The sequence below is a fragment of the Lepisma saccharinum genome, chromosome 2 (genome assembly GCF_977018435.1).
Source record: "Lepisma saccharinum chromosome 2, izLepSacc3.1, whole genome shotgun sequence".
In the NCBI taxonomy this organism is placed as follows: Eukaryota; Metazoa; Arthropoda; class Insecta; order Zygentoma; family Lepismatidae; genus Lepisma; species Lepisma saccharinum.
Genome location: NC_139230.1, coordinates 214,609,124 through 214,630,498, shown reverse-complemented (window position 1 = coordinate 214,630,498; position 21,375 = coordinate 214,609,124). Strand labels below are relative to the sequence as shown.

Sequence of the window (21,375 nt, the reverse complement as noted above, 5' to 3'; positions counted from 1 at the left end):
AACCAGAACTAAAAGGAGGGGGGGGGGGGGGGCAAGTAGGACAGTCACTGAGGAAAGAGAATGCTGACCATGGCAGAGAGTAAATGACACCACACACAAATTTTTTGAGGGAAGAGCAAGAATCACTTTGATCAGAGGAAGTAGAAGTTCTTTTTTGTACCAGGAATGTTTTTAGGGGGAATCAAGTTGTTGTTTATGGTGCATTTTAGTTGTATTTATTACTCTTAAAGTTGTACAATGGACAATTCATCTTTTTCTTCAGTTCTGGTTCAAAGAGACTAAGAGTACAAAATCTTAAGTTGCATTGTATGTAACCTTCAAGACCAAATAATAAAATACAATAATACTTGTTTTTTTTAAAAAAATATTTGTTTATTATTTTAAATCATCAGACATCCAGTTGTGTTGAATTCTTCAAGTACTTTCCCAAATACTATGGCTTTTTTCTAATTTATTATTGAAGTTTACATTTTAATATCTAAAGTAACTTTATAGGTCATTTTTTAAAACTTTTAAATAATCTTAAGTTAATTACAGGTCAGTTTTGAGAATTTTTAGGTCATTAATTTCTGAGCCCTGCTTGTCAATGTAAAATTTGAAATCAAGGCAGGGCATCCATCAGATGCCGCTGGTATGTGTATTGGCATTTTGAGAATATGAAATGATCAAAATTTGAAATGTGTTTTCAGTGTTTTCATTAAATAACTATGACTGTATATACTATATAGTGACTGTAGAAGGGAAATCAGTGTTAATTAATAATAGCATAAACAAAAAATACTTCATCATTGAGTTATATACTGTATATATTTAAATTAGTAAAAGTATTATTGTGCTAATTGTTCTCTGTGTGTCAGTGACTGAGTGTGTAAAGTGGTTATCTCTTAATCTCGTCACTGAAGTTTCTGGGTTTTGAGTGAGTATTCTTTGTGAGTATCAATTCTTTGCTTTTTTAAAAGTCCACTTTATACACAGAAAGGTTAATCAGGACTGGGCCTACAGTTTAAAATGGTATCCAAAATACTATGTGCCTCCACCGGTTACAAACCCCAGAATTCCTTGATTGCAACTTGATGACTTTACCACTATGCCATCAGTGTGACAAAAAATACAAGTATTGTAAGAAATGTACTTAATATACTGTAGTAACATATTGTAAATTACCCAATAAAGAAAGAGAGAAAGTAAAACTTTCTTCTTTCTCAATTAGCAAGCTTTGTGTAGCAACAAGAGTTTTCTTCCAGAGGAGCATGTGAGTCATTCCATGCCAAATCAACACAGATATGTGCAATTTCCAACCTGACCATCTAGGATCTTCATGAAATTTGTGGAGTTGAAACTATGCATGGAACTTAGTAACTATGAAAATTTTGAGTCCTGGGTGTCTTGTAATTGTTAAATTATTCAAGGTCAAAGTTCACACAAATTGCCCTTTTTGAGCCCGCTTAGCTATACTAAATGTGCTGTAACTCCGCCCCCATTTGACCTAGGAACCTTAAATAAAGTTTATTGTACAGGGAATTAAACAAGCTTTCCAATGATATATTACGAGCCTACATTTGGGTAAAATATATTTTTGTCACGTGACCCTGACCTTTGACCTTGAATATCTCAAAACATGTCATCTCCAAAATTCGTGAAAAAAATATATTTGGTCCCTCATACCATACTCTAAAACATATCAAAAAATCATTCTGGGACTGCAATGGGATGTAGCTATGTGACTAATAACTGCTTAATTACATTGTAGAATGTGGCCCGAATGTGTGTAAAGACCCACATATCGTGCAAACCAAGGAAGGTAAGAAGTAAGACACCATTTGTCAGGAGTGCTGGGGTATTCAGGGCCAATTACACTATTATGCAAGGATTCGAAGGTAACAAATAGAAAAAATTAAGATGTTTGGTGCATAAGGCAGCAGCTTATTTATTGAGGCATTTACTAAGGCATTAAATTAACTAAATGAGTTGAAAGTGAGTAGCGATTACAATGGACAACCAACTAGAATGAGAAGTAAATTAAACAACTGTAACTATAACTATTACAGTAATATAACTGGACGTTTGACCATAAATAATATAAAAATACATTACAAAACATGCCAATAATGAACCTTCAAACTGCAGGAGGTATGAACAATAACTTCAAGTTCAAACTAACTGAAAAAAAATAAGAGAATGCGCACAGACCTTACACCAACAATAATACTGGCGTACAAGATATTCGACCCTTTGTATTTCTTGTGGCGACATAACGACGTAAGTTCTTCTTGTTGGTGCTCTGACATCAACCTTTGTAAGGATGGCTATCTTGTCTACAGCGAATAAGTCAGATTTCTCAGGATATGTAAATGAAGTGGATGACCCATGAGGATGGAGAAAGCTGAGTGTAACCCGATGTGTATCTTTGTGCACATTTAAAACACATCCTAGCCACCAGTGACCATCGTACATGCACGTAACAAACCCAGTAATATCAGTGGGCTCTGATTCATGTCGCTTTCTCGTCAGTGATTCCTGTTTCATGTCAACAGAATGTGAGAAGACTTTTACATGAATAGTAGTGTGGCTATCTGACACAACACAGTGTATCTTTTGTGTACCTGCAATTGTACGAATCTTTTCAAATCGCTGTTGAAGGAAGGAAGCCTGTTCACTGTATTCCATATTAGTAGTGAAATGAAAATAACACAATGTAATATTTTGTGAACACCATTCAAATAACTATCTTGGTGTGATGATCTGCGAGTTGTATGAAGACTGCAAACTTGCACGGGCAGCAAGTCTCTTGACAGTACCAGCGATACCATCACATGGTCCTTTGCCGTGTGATGTGGCAAAGAAATACCACTCTGCCGAGACACTGAAATCAGTATAATGGTAACATATGTTAACAAAATTCTTCCGGTTCTTATACTGGGCTGCAGAACCATCAGAAAAGTAATTAATATGCTTAGGTGTTCTATTGAAGTGGGATATAAGAAACTTTATCAAATGGCACTGGAAAAGATGCATACTGACAGTATCATGCTGAAGGTATTCTGATATTATGACAAAAGAAATGTGATCTAATGCACGGGTTTCATAATTTCTGTAATAAGCAACAAAGGGATGAATAGTGGCCTGTGCATTGTTCCAATGGAACCCCTGTACTTCATCCTGGAGAACAAATGCATAATTCTCTGCAAAATCACACAAAATAATGTATTCATAATCACAAACCTCCTTCAAATCCCTTAGGAAGCAAGACAGCTGGGTTGCAATGAAAGAATGAGGCAGGAGCTGTTGCAATTTTTCTTCAAGAATTTCCAAAAAGTCTTGTGCAGGAGAGATAACTGATTGGAGAGTTGTCTTGTCTGTAGATGTCCACATGTGGTATGTTATTTCATCAATTCCATTTACTTCAAACAATTGAGCTATATATTCTATTGAATGAGATGTACCAGGGCAGCTCTCACACGATGACAGGTAGCATTTTGGCTGTGCAGGATTACATATTATTTGTGCAAGACAGTGTTTATACGTGTTTAGTGGCTAGTGTGCATCCCGTGTCAACTCTCTTATTCTCGAATCCTGTAACATTAGCTTCACATTTTGGTGTATAGTGCAAATACATACATTATGGGTACCACTTGCACCAACCAGAATGCAGTTCTTGGGTCGTAATTGACAAAATTTAGACAGTCCTATTTTCAGTTCTGGATTCTCATCTTTAAATGCTTGATACACTTCTTTCAGATTTCCTAAAACCAAACACTTCTGCTTGTGAACCCTGGTTCCATTTTCCTTCATGGACACAAAATCTTTCTTTCCAGGCAAACATCGGCTTATGGCATCACTGTTATAGAATGCTGTCACCTCGAGCACAATATTTTCACTTAGGACTTGCCCAGGTCTAGGATTAGGGGTTGCTAGTATACCACGTTCTTTTACTAACTGTTTCGCCTTCCTTACTAAATAGCTTGAATTTGAATTTGTTTTCAACCTGTCAAATTCTCCAACTTTTTGGTAGAACTGTCAATATCTCAATCTTTTTACTGTTTGTAACACTACTATTGAATTTCTCATTCAATTGATTCACGATTTCAGATTCCACATTTCTTTCACAACTTTCATTTCTTTCCACACTGGATATGCACGTATTTGTCAGTACCTGAGTAACTCTCTTAAACTTTTCCTTTGGATTCTTGGAATTTCTTCCTTTTTACTGGCGACTCACCGAGAAATGTAAGACTTGCATTTAATGAATCTAAAGCAACACTTGAGGCTACATAAGTCTCATACGTCTCTGATGACAGTGGACTAGAAGGGTCCTGCAATTCTGTGCTTCCTGCATCCTTGGATGTACTTGAAGATGACAATGGCCCTTTCATCTGTGAGAGTTTCTTTCGACATTTGTCGCATATCTTTTGCTCCGTACTTATACCATGAACTATCCACACTTGCACATTATGTAGATATTTCTTGTATCTTTTGTGTTCCATCATCCCAGAAAGGATGACAACAGTATAGCAGCTTCTCAAAATCCATCTTCTGGGTTTGTTTTCTCACTAGCAGCTTAACTGCTGTGTCCTGTGTAACTTGAAAATACTATTTCTGGAACCCTGACTACTTATTCACTGACAGGTAATGTGTGATAAGTTAGGTATTCCTGCGATTGGCTTTTGTAATTGGTGAAAACAAGAATATCTGCGATTGGCTTAGTGACATTGTTAGCTCGCTGCGATTAGTCAAAATAAGAATGCCTATGATTGGCTTGTTGGCGTGGCAAGCTTACTGTAATTAGTCAAAATAGGAATGTGTGGTATTTGAGTAATCAAAATATATAAGTTATTGGAATTGACCGTAAGAGCAATGGGATATTATTAAAAATCACATTGAGTGACCTTAGTTACGACCATCATTGTTTAGTATATCACTTAACAAGTGCTATTCTTCAATTTACAATGATATCATTTTCGTCTCTTGCGATATAATTAACAACAAAATTACACCAATTCATGGCTCAGATTGACAAAAATTAACAAAGGGTGGCTTTGATCAGTCACATAACTACACATATTATTTTGTATCTTCTGATCCCATTGCAGTCCCAGAATGATTTTTTGATATGTTTTAGAGTATGGCATGAGGGACCAAATATATTTTTTTCACGAATTTTGGAGATGACATCTTTTGAGATATTCAAGGTCAAAGGTCAAGTGACAAAATTATATTTTTACCCAAATGTAGGCTTGTAATATATCATTGGAAAGCTTGTTCAATTCCCTGTATAATAAACTTTATTTGAGGTTCCTAGGTCAAATAGGGGCGGAGTTACAGCACATTTAGTATAGCTAAGTGGGCTCAAAAAGGGCAATTTATGTGAACTTTGACCTTGAATAATTTAACAATTACAAGACAAACGAAACTAAAAATTTTCATAGTTACTAAGTTCCATGCATAGTTTCAACTCCCCAAATTTCATGAGAATTGGAGATGGTCAGGTTGTGGTCTATGTTTATTTCATATGGAATGACTCATGTGTAGTTGACACAACATGGATGGTCTTACATTACTTTAGCAATCGCTCTTTTGGTGATGTTTGTGTGTATAGATCACATATCAGCATTGTGGCATGGGCTAATCTTGCGTCACTTTCAGGCTTAGAATACACAACATTTAATTCCTTCAATATTCTAATCATAATAATAACTTTGTGTGCTGAGTTGATTGTTACAACTTGTGCTGCTTTGTAGCCTTTGGTATTGTTTTAAAGCCTTTATCAAGTATTTTATGTTTTTTACTTGTAGTTTTTTGTTGTTTAAAGAACCTCATTCTTGTTATATTTTGATATTAGTGGGACATTCTACAGTCTGGTATTGAAACTGTACCATACCTGAAGATATACAGCTTTTGTATACAGGTTGGCTCAGTAAGTCACTTAACACCCCCAGTACAACGCCACTGCGGCATGGAACGTGAAAATGGCAATGACCAATCGTTATCAGGCCAAGGGGGAACCACATTGACGTCATTCGCATGGTCGGCAGCCATCTTGATGTCCGCCATCTTGAATTCAACTTCAGAAATTTAAATGGGAAGGGGGTCGTGCGAAATATCAAAATGGGCTAGAATTTCACCAGGAAAACAACTGTGACATTTGTTTTCACCTAACTTTAAATTTAAGGGCGATTTCCGCATGGGAGAGTGACACGTCCTTTCCTTTTTGCTTAAATGTTTATTGTTCAAATAATCGTTAGTATGTGATTATGTGGTACTTATTGTTAGACCAATCACTGAAAATGTCCGGATATTGACTTACCGGTATGTACATATCTTGTAGTATTGGTTGGCATGGGAATTACAATTGTGTTTTGTCTTTACATAAAAGTTTAAAAGAGTGATGATATGAATTGATCGTGTCAAGAGTAGCATATTTCCTTTTTCACTGATCTGAACGAAAATGCCACTAACACGTGAGGAACGGATTGCCATCATATTGATGTCAGGGGAGAGAAGTACGTGTGACATTGCCGCAGACTTCAATAACCGCAATTCTGCAAGACAACCGGTGTCACATGTGGCTGTCAGCCAGTTGCTGGCAAAGTTCCAAGATACTGGATCTGTGGATGACAAGCCGCGACATGGACGTCCGAAAACAACCACGGATGAGGGTACTGCTGTAGCGGTGTTGGCATCATTTGCAAAGTCCCCAAGCCGTAGCACACGGAGACTGGCGCTGGAAAGCGGTGTCAGCAGGGGTTCAATTCAAAGGATTGTACGTGACCACCACTGGCATCCGTATAAGATACAGCTGCAGCAGCACCTTAGTGAGGACGATCCAGACAGGCGTTTGCAGTTTTGTGAGTGGGCTATAGCACAACTGCAACGTGACCATGCCGTCGGTAGCAAGATTCTGTTAAGTGATGAGGCTAATTTTTATGTGTCGGGAGAGGTGAATAAGCAAAATCTGCAGTACTGGTCACCCGAAAATCCACATTGGACAGATCCCAGCAAGGTGACGGGAGGCGGGAAGCTAATGGTGTGGTGTGGTACTTGGGGTTCCCGACTTGTTGGTCCATTTTTCATTGAGAGCAACTTAAATGCAGAGGGCTACTTGCTTCAGCTACGGGAGCAGATCTTACCATCCTTACTGTCCGAGGATGGAGCTATCCTGAATGGTTCCAGCAAGATGGTGCTCCACTGCACTATGGGATGATAGTCCATCAGTACCTGGATCAACAATTCCCTCACCACTGGATTGGTCGCCGAGGGACTGTGGAATGGCCTGCATGCTCACCTGACCTGACACCATTGGACTTTTACCTCTGGGGACACCTGAAAGTCATGGTGTATGCTACGAAAATCAAGGATCTGGCCCACTTGCGCACACGCATTGTGGATGCCTGTACTGCAATAACTCCTGAGGTTCTTCAGAATGTGGTAAGGTCATGGGAGAGACGATTACACGTGTGTGTTGTGCAAGAGGGATGTCATATTGAGCATGTGTAATAACTTTGTGGTATTGTTAACTCTGCAACAATTAAAGTTAGGTGAAAACAAATGTCACAGTTGTTTTCCTGGTGAAATTCTAGCCCATTTTGATATGTCGCACGACCCCCTTCCCATTTAAATTTCTGAAGTTGTATTCAAGATGGCGGACATCAAGATGGCTGCCGACCATGCGGGTGACGTCAATGTGGTTCCCCCTTGGCCAGGCAACGATTGGTCATCGCCATTTTCACGTTCCATGCCGCAGTGGCCTTGTACTGGGGGTGTTAAGTGACTTATTGAGCCACCCTGTATTGTAGGTATAGGCATATATTTTTGGTAAATAAAGAAGCAAAATTTTGGTACAAAAGCAGAGTCAATTTCAGGTTCAAAAGCAGTAAATAAAGTTAAAAATAAAGTTTAGGAATGAAAAATCTGATCAAAAGCACCGTATAAAATAACATTTTGGTTTTAAAAAGTTTAATATAATCCTACATTTGATTTAAATAGTGCAGTTATTTCACAAAATAAACATATCCCTTCTAATAGCACTTTTATTATGTAGTTACCAGAGTATTAAGTTTTTTCTGGTATAAAATGGGGTACATTTTTCTTCTCAAATACACACATTTACAGCGGAAATAATAAATTTTCCTTGAATTGCATAACTCGCAGGATAATAAACTCTAAATTTTGTGTTTTAGAGTCTCTTTCATATTTTGCAGTTCATTTCGCATCATTTTGTGACAAAACAGGGTAGGAAAATGCACCTCACACCTTCCAGGAACATGACAAATTAACATTACAGCATGTTATTTCACATTTCGTGTTTTCGTCAAAAAAAAAAAAAAGAATTCCTCTAATTATAGGTAATTGTTTTCAGTCTATCTAAAAATTATCCAGCTTAGTGCAGGACTGTGCAAGACAATTAATTACCACAAATATATGCTTAAGTCAGTGCAATTTGCAAAGTACAACTGTGGAACTGCATGCTGGAGAGTAATATTACATTTTGCCTGGTACAGAGCTAGACTTGGTCTTGGGGTTTTGCAGTTCCTTCTGCCTAACTGAATGACCAGTTGGGGAATCTACATTTCTAAGTTCACCTGCTCAGGGATTATACTCAGTCAGGCTGATGCCTGTTACATTATGCATAATTTTATCCACATATTAGAAATTAAGTAACTCTTTGGTGCAAATAGGAGTTTTTTTATCAGAATAGAATACTTGCAAGTGAAACCACAATCTGCATGGATCAGTGGCATCTCGTGGCCTCAAATTTGGCCAGGGCTTATTTTTTTAAGAATTTAAAATATAATAACCATTCACATGAATTACAAAAGAAACGGGTATTGCTGTGAAACGTACCTTTCTACGAATGTTGGTTCTCATTTAAAAAAGAACTGTGCTCTCCTGTTCTTCTGCTCAGCACATTTTGTATTTTTTTTTATTAATTTTGTAATTATTTTTTCATTGAAGCCCTCTAAACCTAATTGTTTAACAACAAGTTTTTCTTGGTCACTCAATGTCTGAAATGGTGTTGCCAACAAGAAATCCACTTTGTTCATAGCGAATAAAAGCCACCACAACGCTACACTACAACACGCGGGATCAAATGAACGCGACGCCACGGAAGTAGCCCCGAATCAACATCCAAACCCATTGCACCCCTTCCTTTGCTCTCTCTGCTAGCACGTGACCTTCAATGTAGCGTGTAGCGTAGACCACGCCTTCCTCTGCGACGAGCCCCGAGATGATAACTGACATCAATGCCACTAGGAGCCTGGTTCAGCATATGTATCCACTACAGATGATCATAATACTTGCAGCTTCTTCTCTGGTTACCTGACATACAACAATGCAAACCACACATTGAGTATTGATTATTTGTTTGTCTAATGGATAACATTTTTAATGTGAGCGAGTTTGGAATTAACATGAGCTTTATTTTGTTAGCTAGTGTTCATTTGTTGTAGTTTATGAACTGTAAGTATAATACCTTAAAGGAAAAGTAACCATTTGTTTTCCTTTTATTTTCTACACAGAGAAAGATGAACAGGAAAGTAAACCACATATGAAAATTGAAAAGAAACATAGTTCAAGTCAAAAATTATATCAGGATGTCAGTTTTGAACCACCAGTTTCCATGATTGGAACATGCCCCGACATGTGCCCTGAAAAGGAACGGTATTTACGTGAATACCAACATCAGGTTGCAGTCTATGAAGCAGAAAAACTGAAGGGAAAGGTAAATGAAGTTATATTCATCAACCTAACAATTGTAGTAATAAGGAAAAGTGAAGGGGATTTTGATTCTATAGTTAACAGTACTATTTTAACACATTAAAGTAAATATATCCATATAGGTTTTTGATTTTGTGTTTTTTCTGTTTACTTTAATTATAATTTTACCATCGGTTCTATTCTTTCCTTTACACATGCATGCTGACCTCCGCGGCAGAGTGGTTGATGCCCTAAAACAAGACCTCATCATATCATGCATGCGCGAACAACAAACCATGGCAACATGTTACAAGCTGTTGAGGAAATGGCCCAGTTTGAGCGTCATGCAAATGACACATGTGGCATATCGTGTCGCCTAAATCTGTTGTTCACACAATTAGCAGCAAATGCTTGCTAATAGACTGAAGGCACCATGTCGCTTGTCACTTCGTTGGGAACTCCCCCTGTGGCATGTCACTCCGGTCTGAATACCCTTCCTTTAAGAAGCTTTCTGACTGAAGTAACAAGTAGCATGCGAATATGACACATGAATGTGCTGAACGGTTTGCTGTTTGGACCCTCAAGTGCAATGAATGCTATTTTACAGTCTGGAAGTGTCTGTCACTAGTCACATCAGTGTGAACATCCCGTATCGCTTGTCTGAAAGTATGTCGATTGGTCTGAAAGTATATCGATGGTACTAAGGGAGTTTTGTGGGGTTTCCTTTGTCATTTCATGCATTCATCAGTTATCATCATCGCCGTGATTAGTTTCAAGCTGAAGAAAAGTGACAGTAAATATCAAAAATACAAATGCTTCAGTGTGTATTTCTTTAAGAGGAGGAGGAGATGATGATGATGATGAAGAAGAAGAAGAAGAATACCAAAAAAATTAGAGCATTCCACATATATATTTTCTCCCATATTATTAATTAAAGTCACAATAACAGGAGGTGGTGGACTGTCTATAATTTCCGTTGATATCCTCACAACCACTGTATCAAAGCAATTATCACATTCATAGAAATGCTTTATGTAAAAGAATTAGAAGTTTCAGCAAAAACTCCATTTACTTCCATTATAAGCAGATGAATACCACGTAGCGTTGGGGACACCAGCGCCTCTAGAAGTATCATATTCAAGTGGAACCTGCCAGAGATCCCAGAACCATGCCATTTTCCACACTACCTATTCAAGGTGCTGTACCAGGGGTCCCAGGTTTGAATCCCAGCCTGGGTATGGGTGATCTTTGTGAGTGTCCTTTCATCATACCATCACTCATCCTCATTGTTGTGATTAAACAAAAGTGGCAGAAAAGTTATGCTAAATGACAAAACTCAATCAATCAATCCTTTGCACACAAAATGACATGAAAGAAACCTTGAGGCACAATGAGAAGTAGGGATGTACTAATATGTAATTTTTGCTAATATTGGTATAAGATTTGCCGATACCCTAGGATCAGATAAAAGATTGCAATGTTCCTTGAGGAACATGAAAAGTTCATTAATCTCCTTAAATTATGATACATCCAGACTGCAATGAGTTTTGGTTTTGGACATTAGTTTTACAACACTATGACATATGAATTACATGTTTATATCCATAAGATTTTTACAAAATGGCAGTACTTTACATTAAATAATAGGCTATTTATAGATATAGGAGATCGGTAAAATTATTGGTGGCATATTGCAGGTAATATTACTGATAAATCATTAATAGTACCAATTAATCTGTACAATCTGCAAGAAAAAATAGACAAAGAGTAAAACAGTAGCACATAAAGAGGAAGCTTCCTCTGTGTGGGTGATTGCAAGATGAAACCAGCCAAAATATAAGTTCTTTTTCCAAGTAAGTATCTTTAGGTTACCCATTACTCTTAATCTGTTTAACCCTAAAGCACTAACCTTTATTGGGAGAAATGTGTTCACTAACCCCTCAAAAACTTTGATGGTGCCTTGTTGTTTTTGTATCTACAGAATCATTTGTGATTTTCAAAACTTTTTTTGGTCATTTGTTCATTGTACTTTGAGTCTAAAAATATAATTTCATTAGTTTCTCATTTACCTTCATATTTTTTTATTATTTACAATTGTTCTCACTTAACACAGTCCAAGAAATGCAAAATTTAGGGTCTGAAATTTAAAAAAATTATATTGCAAATTAATCTACTAATTTGCAAAAACAATAGTGTATTTACAATCATTTAATCACAAAATCCATTTCTCCGTACAGTGCTCTTGCATTTGGCATAATTTCCAGGATAATTAGACTCCACAAAAGTCCATAAAGTTTTTTCAGATCGTGTAAGATACCTGGTCTCTGGAAAAGTATTAGCTTGTGTCAGTGATTAAATTCCAACTGATACTGGTACCACTTTGATATGTTGGTATCAGTGTTGAGTCCACCCTACTTTTTGGTTGCAAGTGGCTGACAACTCACTGCACTAATCACTGAATATTGCTCATGAGCAAATTTTTAAAATAGGCTTAAGCTCCATACATAGTTTCTCAAACACAATGTACTTTTTGTCAAAAATTTAAATATAGGAGACCTTTTCAATTTTCTTTTTCAGTATTTTGAAATCAACCACCATAAAGCAATAAAGGAATATTCTCGTAGTTCAGCTGATAAGGAGGAGCCTTTCCCTTATGAGCTCAGATCGCCTGATGTTTTACTGATGACCATTAGTTATTTGTTATGCAATGTTGTCGATTTGTGTGAAGAACCTGGTCAAAATTTAAGTGACTGGTACCATTTTCTGTGGGACAGAACTCGTAGTATTAGGAAGGTAAGATTGTTGAGTTTGTTTATTTGTATTAGAGTTAAAAAAGTTATCTGCATGTGTTTCTTAAAGTCAAGAAATTTATATATCATATGGTTTAGTATGCAGATAATATAATTTAACATACATCAGTAAAGTTTCATGTTTCTGCGTTGCAGATTATATTTTTCCCCCAATTAATTTTGAAAGACCACTGCCTTCATTAACTGATTAAAACTGCATCTATCATGAATAATTGAACTTGTTTAAAATATCATTAGTAAACCACAAGTATACTATATTTATTGAAGAAAACATATGTTACTATAGAGTGACCAAAAATAAAAGAATCTTGGTCAGAAGCATTCCCACATCTTCCCTTCCATTTGTTCAACTTGGACCTTAAGGAAGCCTGCTCCACTCTAACCCACCTACCCACCCCTACATGCAAGTACAATGCACAGGATCTTTTGCTTTTGGTCCCACTATACGTCACATTCATGATAAAACCTTTGTCTTAAAGAACTTGCTTGTGTGTGTTTATATAGGATGGGATAGAACTGCATTTTTGGACATTTAATTAAAAAAATTATAACAGATAAATTGCATGTTTATATTCATAAAATAATAATGTAATGGCACGTGCACTAAATCTCGGGTTATTTACAGATACATATAGGATTGGTAAAATTATTGGTTATTTTACCTATACACTGATATGCCATATCAGCCAATACTGATAGAGTTCTGATTAATCTGTCCTGATATAAATATATATGTATCTTCTTTCCAAATTGTAGGATGTAACACAACAGCAACTCTGTGATCAGACAACAGTAACCATAGTGGAATGTTGTTCAAGGTTTCACATATTCAGCACAGAAAGACTGTGTGATGAGGGACCAACAGTGTTGGATCAGAGAATAAATACAGAGAATTTGACTAAATGTTTGGAAACTTTGAAGCAACTTTATGATGATCTGAACAAACAGGGAAAGGAATGCCCAAATGAGGCTGAATTCAGAGCTTATTATTTGATACTAAATTTGAACAGGAGAGAAGTTTTGTGGTTAGTTTTGATTTTGATTACTTCATATTTATCTTGTATGATAAGATACTGGATGAGATAAAAAGTGCTATTTGAATTGCAATAATGTTGCTTTTAGATGAATGAGTTCCAAAGAAGAAACTTCAATTTTCAATGCTGCACTTCACTTTTTTTGTAGCCTCAGAGAATAAAGCAGATATTAATTAACAGTTGATTAAATGATGGTGAATATTTATACACAAGGATAATATTTATGACTATGAACATAGAGAATAAAATTTGAACAGGTGGATAAGGAATTTAAAAGAGTGAAATGCAGATTTATTTTTACCAACTTTTATCACTTACCTATTTTTCCCCTTCAAATATTCATCGTAAAAGGAAAAGAAAAGGAATTCTTGTCCACTCAACAATAGTACATTGAATTATATTTGGTAAAATGCAGATAAAGTTACCATAATGGTGTTGATGATTATTAATAATAGCAAATAATACAGATCAACCATACTATATTGGATTACATGTTAATTAGCAGTTACTCAAATGATAATATTAAAGAGGTATAGTGATCAATTTTCCTACTCTTTCTAGGGATTGGGCTTCATGGAGCAAGAGTATTCAAAAATCAGTACCAGTACAGCTAGCTTTGGCCATTTTCTATTCCCTGAATAGCAACAATTATTGCAAATTTTTTAAATTGTTTCAATTAACAACCTACTTGAATGCATGCCTTCTTAAAAGGTACTTCAATCAGATAAGGGTTAAAGCTATCAAACACATGATCAAAGCCTTTCGCCAGCCAGGTAAACCAAATCAGGTGAGTGGGAAATTTGATTATATCTTTGTAGTCAGGAGTAAATTTATATTGTTACGGAACCATTAAACCCTAAAATTCCTGTAATTTATGTTCCTCTTTTTTTTGGCATACCAGCCAGTTTGTGATGGAAATCAAGAGAGTCAATTCAAGATATAAGGTTGTTTTTGAAGATAGGTAGAAGTTGTAGGAATTTCAACATGTTTTCCAATAAGTCCCTAACAATGGCAATTTACTACTGACTATAGGACATTCATTTTATTTTGCATTGTTGCAGATAGAAATGTCAAGGAGAGAGAACTGGTTACAAAGAATGGAACACTTATTAATCAATGGCCAACATTATTACTGACTACTACAGTTGTTTAAATTTATTATTCAAAGGCAAGTGTAGGATGCGAGCTTCAGTGGGCCAGTCAGTAGGACATCTGACTGCTATGGAGGAGACCTGGGTTCGATTCCTTGGGTGATTAATTGCAGGTGAAATATTTACTGACCATGTCCCTGCATAGAGCAGTTCTGGGACTCTCCCAGCCTCTCATTAATGGATACCCTGGTGGGGAGGGGGTTAAAGGTTGTTGGAGCATTTTACTAATCACATCACCTCCAGTAAAACCCAGATTGTGAGTGTATGGGTAGGGTCATGCATAGGTGCATTTTTCTACCCTGTTTTGTCACAAAATGAACTGCAAAATGCGAAATAGACTCTTAAACACAAAATTTATAGTTTATTTACCGATGCGACACTTTCTGAAGTTTGAATTATCCTGCGAGTGATACAATTAATGGAAACTTGATTAATTCTGCTGTAAGTACTTGAGAAGCAAAAATTAACCCCCTTTGTACAGGAATAAACTTCATACTCTGGTAACTACATAAACGTGCTATTAGAAGGGTTATGTTTATTTTGTAATAAGTGCAGTATTAAAATCAAATTTAGGATTATGTTCACAATTTTAAAACCAAAATATAATTTTACATACTGTTTTTGATCCATTTTTTACACCACTATAACACCAAAATTTTATTTTATTTACCGCTTTTGAACCCAAAATTGACTGTTTTTGTACAGATTTTTTTTTATTTACCAAAAATATGTGCCTCTTATGTATGGGATATGCCGTTATATTATTTATTAAGTTGCAAAGACATAATAATTTGAAATGAATACCATCTAATTTATTTCTTTTGTGCCCTTGCATATTGCTTGAAATATGACCGAAATTTCACTTACCATGTAAAGAAAAATGATTTGGCACATGCCTTGAAACTCATGGTTCCATGTTATTTTTTAAGAACAGTTTATTTTGCCTCTTTTTCTCAGTGGAACCCCGATTTTACATTTTCCCGGATTTTACATTCAATCTTGATGGCTCCAACATAGTAAAATGCTGTAAAATTTTCCTCGATTTTACATTTTCCTGCATTTTATGTTCTTTCAGCTTGGTCCCCTAAAAAATAAAATTGAGGTTCTACTGTACTTGCTACAGGTGGAGTGGCCAAAGACAAAGGTGGTTTTGTCGGTGCAAGTTACCAACTCTCTGTGTTCCAAGTAAGAAGGTCTGTTAACCTTCACCTGTGATGGGGAATTTAACCCCTTGTGGCAAGTGCAATTATCAACATGAACTTTCATTACAAATTTACTGTACGGACAGAAGTTACAGTTTATGCAAAGGCTGAGATGATGCTGACCTATTGGTATTGGTTGAAACTATATTACAAGAAAAGAAGGTTGAACCCATTTTTTCCTTCCTCTACCTTTCTGCATAAAAATATGTATCTCCCAGCACATTGTACTATATAAGAGTTTATTCAACTACACTTCAATTAATGAAGTGATGTGCAAGAATCATGTGGTTATCTTTGAGATGCCTGACAGAATCTGATGTTCTGTAATGATATTACAGTAGCAACATTTAATCATATGTCGGGACCCACAATGTTTTGTACTTGATGTTAAAAGAGATCTGACAAGTAAGTTTCTGTCGAGTATTTGTTGAAAGTGTTAGTTATATATTTAGAATATATGAAGCAGTTTTGCAATCATTAATCAACCACCCATATTGCAAAAATTCATTAATCGCTTTGTTGTATGTTTTAGGTTGTGCTGTACAATGTTGTAAACACCTTGGGTTTTGAAAGCTCAGAGGAATGTATAAAGTTTTTGCAGCATTATGGCATTCAGGTAATTGAGAGCTCTGAAGTGGCAATGCTGATTAAGCCAACAAGTATTCTTACTCCTACTACTCCATACATTTATGGTAGATCAATGAGGATGATTGAAAGCAAAAGGACAAGTTCAATTAAGGAGGTAAGTTCGTACATTCTAATGTAGTCATGAATATTACATTCAGGGATTTTTATTTTTCGGTGTTTAATTAGGGATGAGGCAGATTTATCTATGGCTTGTCTGTATCGAATATTTCTATAAATATCGTCTAATTGAGTGCACAAATCTGCCAATTTGCTATTGTTTTATGAATATTAAGGTTTAATTCATGGTTTTGGACAGTAAAATTTTAAACAAGCAGCTTCTCTTTCTGTGGTAAAACCCATAGAAACTCTTTGCAATATTCAATAAAGAAATAAGGGGTCCCAGGTTCGATACCCAGTGGAGGCACAAGTGGTTTGGAACCCAGTTTAAACTGTAGGTCCAGTCCCGATTAGCCTTACTGTGCATAAATGGGACTTAAAACAACAAATCAAATCAATCAATAAAGAAATGATTGAACCGTACAAATTGTTCATGACATCGTATACTATTGAATATCAGTGAACGGCATATTTTGTATTACTTCATACTGTGTTTGCATATTTATGTTAATATATTTGTAATATTTATAACCAAATTTAGTACAAATGGTATGTCCAGTACCTTTTTAATAATACTAGTAATGGATATATTGTTTTGTAATTCGAGTATGTAATACCTTTGGAGATATACCATAATAAACAAAAAAGACAGAACTGAAATATAGTGTATAGTTTTAAGAAACGGCATCTTACTTCTGCCACAAAGCCCGGGCAAATTTTGAATAATAGGCCTTTGCCTCCTCATCCCCCCTGAACCCTTAATTGTCAGGCATTGCTTAAAATGTTGCTTTTTTACTCATTCTTACATATAGAATTTACATTTTTCAAAAAGATGCAGTAGTTCAGATGTTATAACAATTTTTTATAATCTATCCCATAATATTACAGGGAAAACCAAGGACTTTTTCAAGCTTCACTTGTTAATAATAGTAACAATGGATGTATTGTTTTGTAATTCGAGTATGTCGTACCTTCGTATGTGTACTAAAGATAAAAAAGACAGAACTGAAATATAGTGTGTAGTTTTCAAGAAATGACATATTAATTGCTGCCATGTGCTGCTGGTCAATATATCGATCACCTGTCTTCAACGGAAATACAGGCTTGGTTGAAATATCGACCATCCGGATGCTAAAGATGAAAGTGAAAACTTGAGTGATTTTATAAGACTTCAGATATTTTGCAAATATGTTAGCTGTAGGTGCATTCTGATATAACTTTTGTGAGATCTGTTTTTCATGTATTTTTATTGTATTGACATGCAGGTTATTGCTGGAGGCTTGACACCACCTAGACTGTTTGTAAACTACAACCCTCATAGTAGTTTTGATAGCAACTCTTTTCTAAAGGAGGAGTCCTGGACAGCAAGAGATCAAGGGCATTGTGCTGGTGAAGCTAATGCATTCATAGAGGAAGTTGAAAAGGAATTGAAGAAGAAAAAGATGGAGAAAGAGAGACTCGATAGAGGGAAATCTATTCCTGGAAAAGCAACTAAGAAAATGTCTCGTTCCTCAAATATGGGAGAAATCGGTGAAAAGGAGGTTGTACAGATGAAATCCAAGAAAGACGACAAAAGTTCTGGAAGTAAGGAGATAGACAGCTGTGATAGGGAGGAAGTAATGGCATTTGAACTATCTGATGTGTCTGCCCTCCCAGCAGGACTAACTTCTACAGGACCTTCTTCACCTGAAGTGCCTCTTCGTACCTCCTTTTTTGGAGCATCACATTCATTTACTGCTCTTGGAGTACAAACCCCATCTCCATCTTTCATAAGTGCAACTGGCATGGATGCATCCTTGAGTACAAGCATTCCTCCCAAACGGGTACCATCTTCATGTACACCTGAAGGAGTAAAATCTTCATTTATGTCACCTCCTGTTGCTACTTCTGGAGTGCAGCTTCCAGTTACATCTGTTGAATCTGCTGGAGAAACCCCTCCAGTAATGTCTCCATTTCACGTGTCTCCTAAAGAATCATTGATCATTATGCCTTCTGAAGCACCATCTAGTGTTCTGTCTACATCTTCAGTGCCTCCTCTTGTTACATCTCTCGCTGGAAAACCACCTTCTGTAATGTCTCCTAGCATGTCATTTCATGTTACATCTCCTGAAGTACCATCAGATGTTTTGTCTTTTGGAGTACCACACACACTTCCTATTAGGTCTCCTGTAGTACCACCGGCAGTGCCACCTTCTGCCATGCCTGCAGTTCAACCACCTCAGATTACGTTTCCAGAGCTGATGCTTCTAGGTTCACGTGCCACATCGGACAACAAAACACCAAATATCCCCAGAGCAATTGTCAGTACAGCTAGTGCAAGCATGGAAGCTTTCTCTTTCGTAAAAACAATTTCCTTCCCTGCAGCTTCTACAACAGTATTCATGTCAGAAGCTGCGATTAGAGAGGCGTGTGAACAGAAAGAAGCAGAACTTGATGTTCCATGTGGTGCTACTGTGGAGGAAGAGGAAGAATTGACTTCAGAGTCAGAGTCTGAGTGTACATCCAGCAGCAAAGTAAGTATCAGTTCATTTTGATCTTTTAATGTTTTGTTGCATTTTGCAAGAATTAGAGCAGACCATAGTAGCCCAGTAAATAAAGGGTTGTGAACTCAAATAATTTGTATAAAGTTAAAAATTTCAGGATTTGTTTTTCAAGTTATTTGGAATAACTTATTAAAAGTCGCAGAGAATTGCATGTGTGCATCATCCTCAAAATGGCGAACAAAGATGGCGGCCAGTCGATATGAGTAAAGTTCGGAATTTTGGTCATAGTTCAGAAACGATAAGTCGTAGTTCACTTGTGTAAAATTATTTGAACTCTAAAAACACCTAACTTTAACTCTAAGTGTAACAGTTTTTGATCCAATCCCTTTTAAAGAATTTACATCCATTTAAACCTGAAAAATGTAGGAATTTTGGCCCTTACTCTGGTAGTTTATACAAAAATCTCCTTATCGATTAAGAAATAGATGGTAGAGGTTGTAATATTTTTAAAAAAAACAATTTTAAAAAAAAAAGCTCGTTCACATCAAATAAAAATTCTCTCAGATATTTAATTTTGAAACAGACAGGCTTGTCCCCACTCGAAATCAAAAATATCTCTCTCTCCCAGATGGGACACTAATTCCTGGACTCAGACTGGCAGAGTTCTCAAGCAACCTTTGGATAGCCATGCATCTTATGAAAGGTACGCTACAACCATTGTGGAGTGGTGCCATGCACGCTATGTACAAGGATCAATGCTCTCCCTTTGATATAAGCAGTGTAGTTCCTTTGCCTTTCTTCAATAATGTAGCGTCAGATATCAATACTATCTACTCTACTCTGTTGTATGCAGTGAAAGAGTGCAAGAAAATTGGCAGAGCACCTGTGTTGTGACATTCGACCAGCCATTATACTGGAAAGCTGTTGAAATTGTATCTGCAGCTGAAGAAACTTCTGAATTGTCCAAAGTTGTAGTGCGCTTAGGAGGTTTCCAGGTTTTTTACCCCAGATTTCTATAATTTTTCTTAGCTGAGTTATCATAATTATCGCAACTGTCTGCATTGGCCAAAAATGTTGCAAGTCATGAAACAAAAATGGCCGCCATTTTCAAACTAAGTCTAGTTTTAGAAAAATAATGCCTGTTTTGAAGTACCCTCGTACAGGGGTTACAACGACAAACAAATGAAAAATTTTAAAAATGGTCCAGTGACCATTGCTGGACCATTTGGTATGGATTGACCCTGAAATTTTAGGCAATTTCCAAAAAACGTAAAATTTTCATTAGAGGGAATAAAAAAACCAAAAAAAATATTTTTGTAGAGAAAGAGCATGTCTTTACAATGATTTTCAACATTAAAAGTTTTTGGTTCCATCATACCCACATGATGAAAATTCAGATTTTCGTAACCTACTTTTCCCACCACAAAAATTAGGCTACAAATCCATTATTAATCTTTTTATAGGCATTTGTAAATTTTTTTGAGTGCTGTTGTATTTTTTTCTGAAATCCTCATTATTTCATTGAACTTTGTGTAAAATTTCAAAGAGATCTGATGATTGGTTAAGGAGGAAAGAAATAAAATGTAAGCAAGGGTATCTTGTGCCGAGGGTCTCCAGAGTGACAGATAACATTGATTTAATGACATTTCAAAGAGCTGTAAAATGAAAACCTTTTGAGATAGAGAGAAAAAAATTTAGGGGGTTTCTTTCATAAAGGAAAGGTGTATACCAAATTTCATCGAAATCGGAGTTGGTGAGTGTCCTGACCTCGTTGAAATGGCGTGGAATGACCCGACAATAAAACAAATTGTGATCAAGCAAGGAGTGTTGGGGAAACATTAGTTCAGAGAATGATTGGAGGCTTCTATGGTTCAGTAAAATTTGAAAGAAAGAAGATAGTCATCCCTATCTCAGCCACCAACAGCTCCATCAAAATCAAAGAAGAACAGATTGTTATAAACCCGTTGCAGCTCTTCGGCAGAATTGCAGCTGTAATTAAGCAAGGTGAAAATCTTCGTGAGTACCTGAAATATGAATTAGCTCCAATGCCACCTTCCCTGTATGACAACATCTCCATATGCAAGAATGCCAAATCAACTATGGTAACTATTGTTGAGTGTCTCCTGCCTTGTGTTAAAGCACCAGAAGACATTACGTATGTTGGGGATGGGGGATTCCTTCTTCACGCAATGGTGTGGACTAAAAATGACACTTGCCAACAAATCTGCGTTAAGTATGCGAGTTATGTCAAACGA

The 21,375-nt window shown here is 36.4% G+C and overlaps 1 protein-coding gene across 1 annotated transcript in view; it reads left to right on the top strand.

Annotated features, from left to right (window-relative positions):
• Positions 1–21,375, top strand: part of xmas (RRM_XMAS2 and SAC3_GANP domain-containing protein xmas) — a 97,777-nt gene that overhangs the window by 35,234 nt on the left and 41,168 nt on the right. Inside the window, exons 5-10 of the mRNA XM_083117963.1 lie at positions 9,519–9,721; positions 12,274–12,489; positions 13,263–13,531; positions 14,102–14,327; positions 16,426–16,635; positions 17,903–19,150. Coding sequence (XP_082974089.1) covers positions 9,519–9,721; positions 12,274–12,489; positions 13,263–13,531; positions 14,102–14,327; positions 16,426–16,635; positions 17,903–19,150 — 2,372 coding nt within the window. The remainder of the gene's footprint in view (positions 1–9,518; positions 9,722–12,273; positions 12,490–13,262; positions 13,532–14,101; positions 14,328–16,425; positions 16,636–17,902; positions 19,151–21,375) is intronic.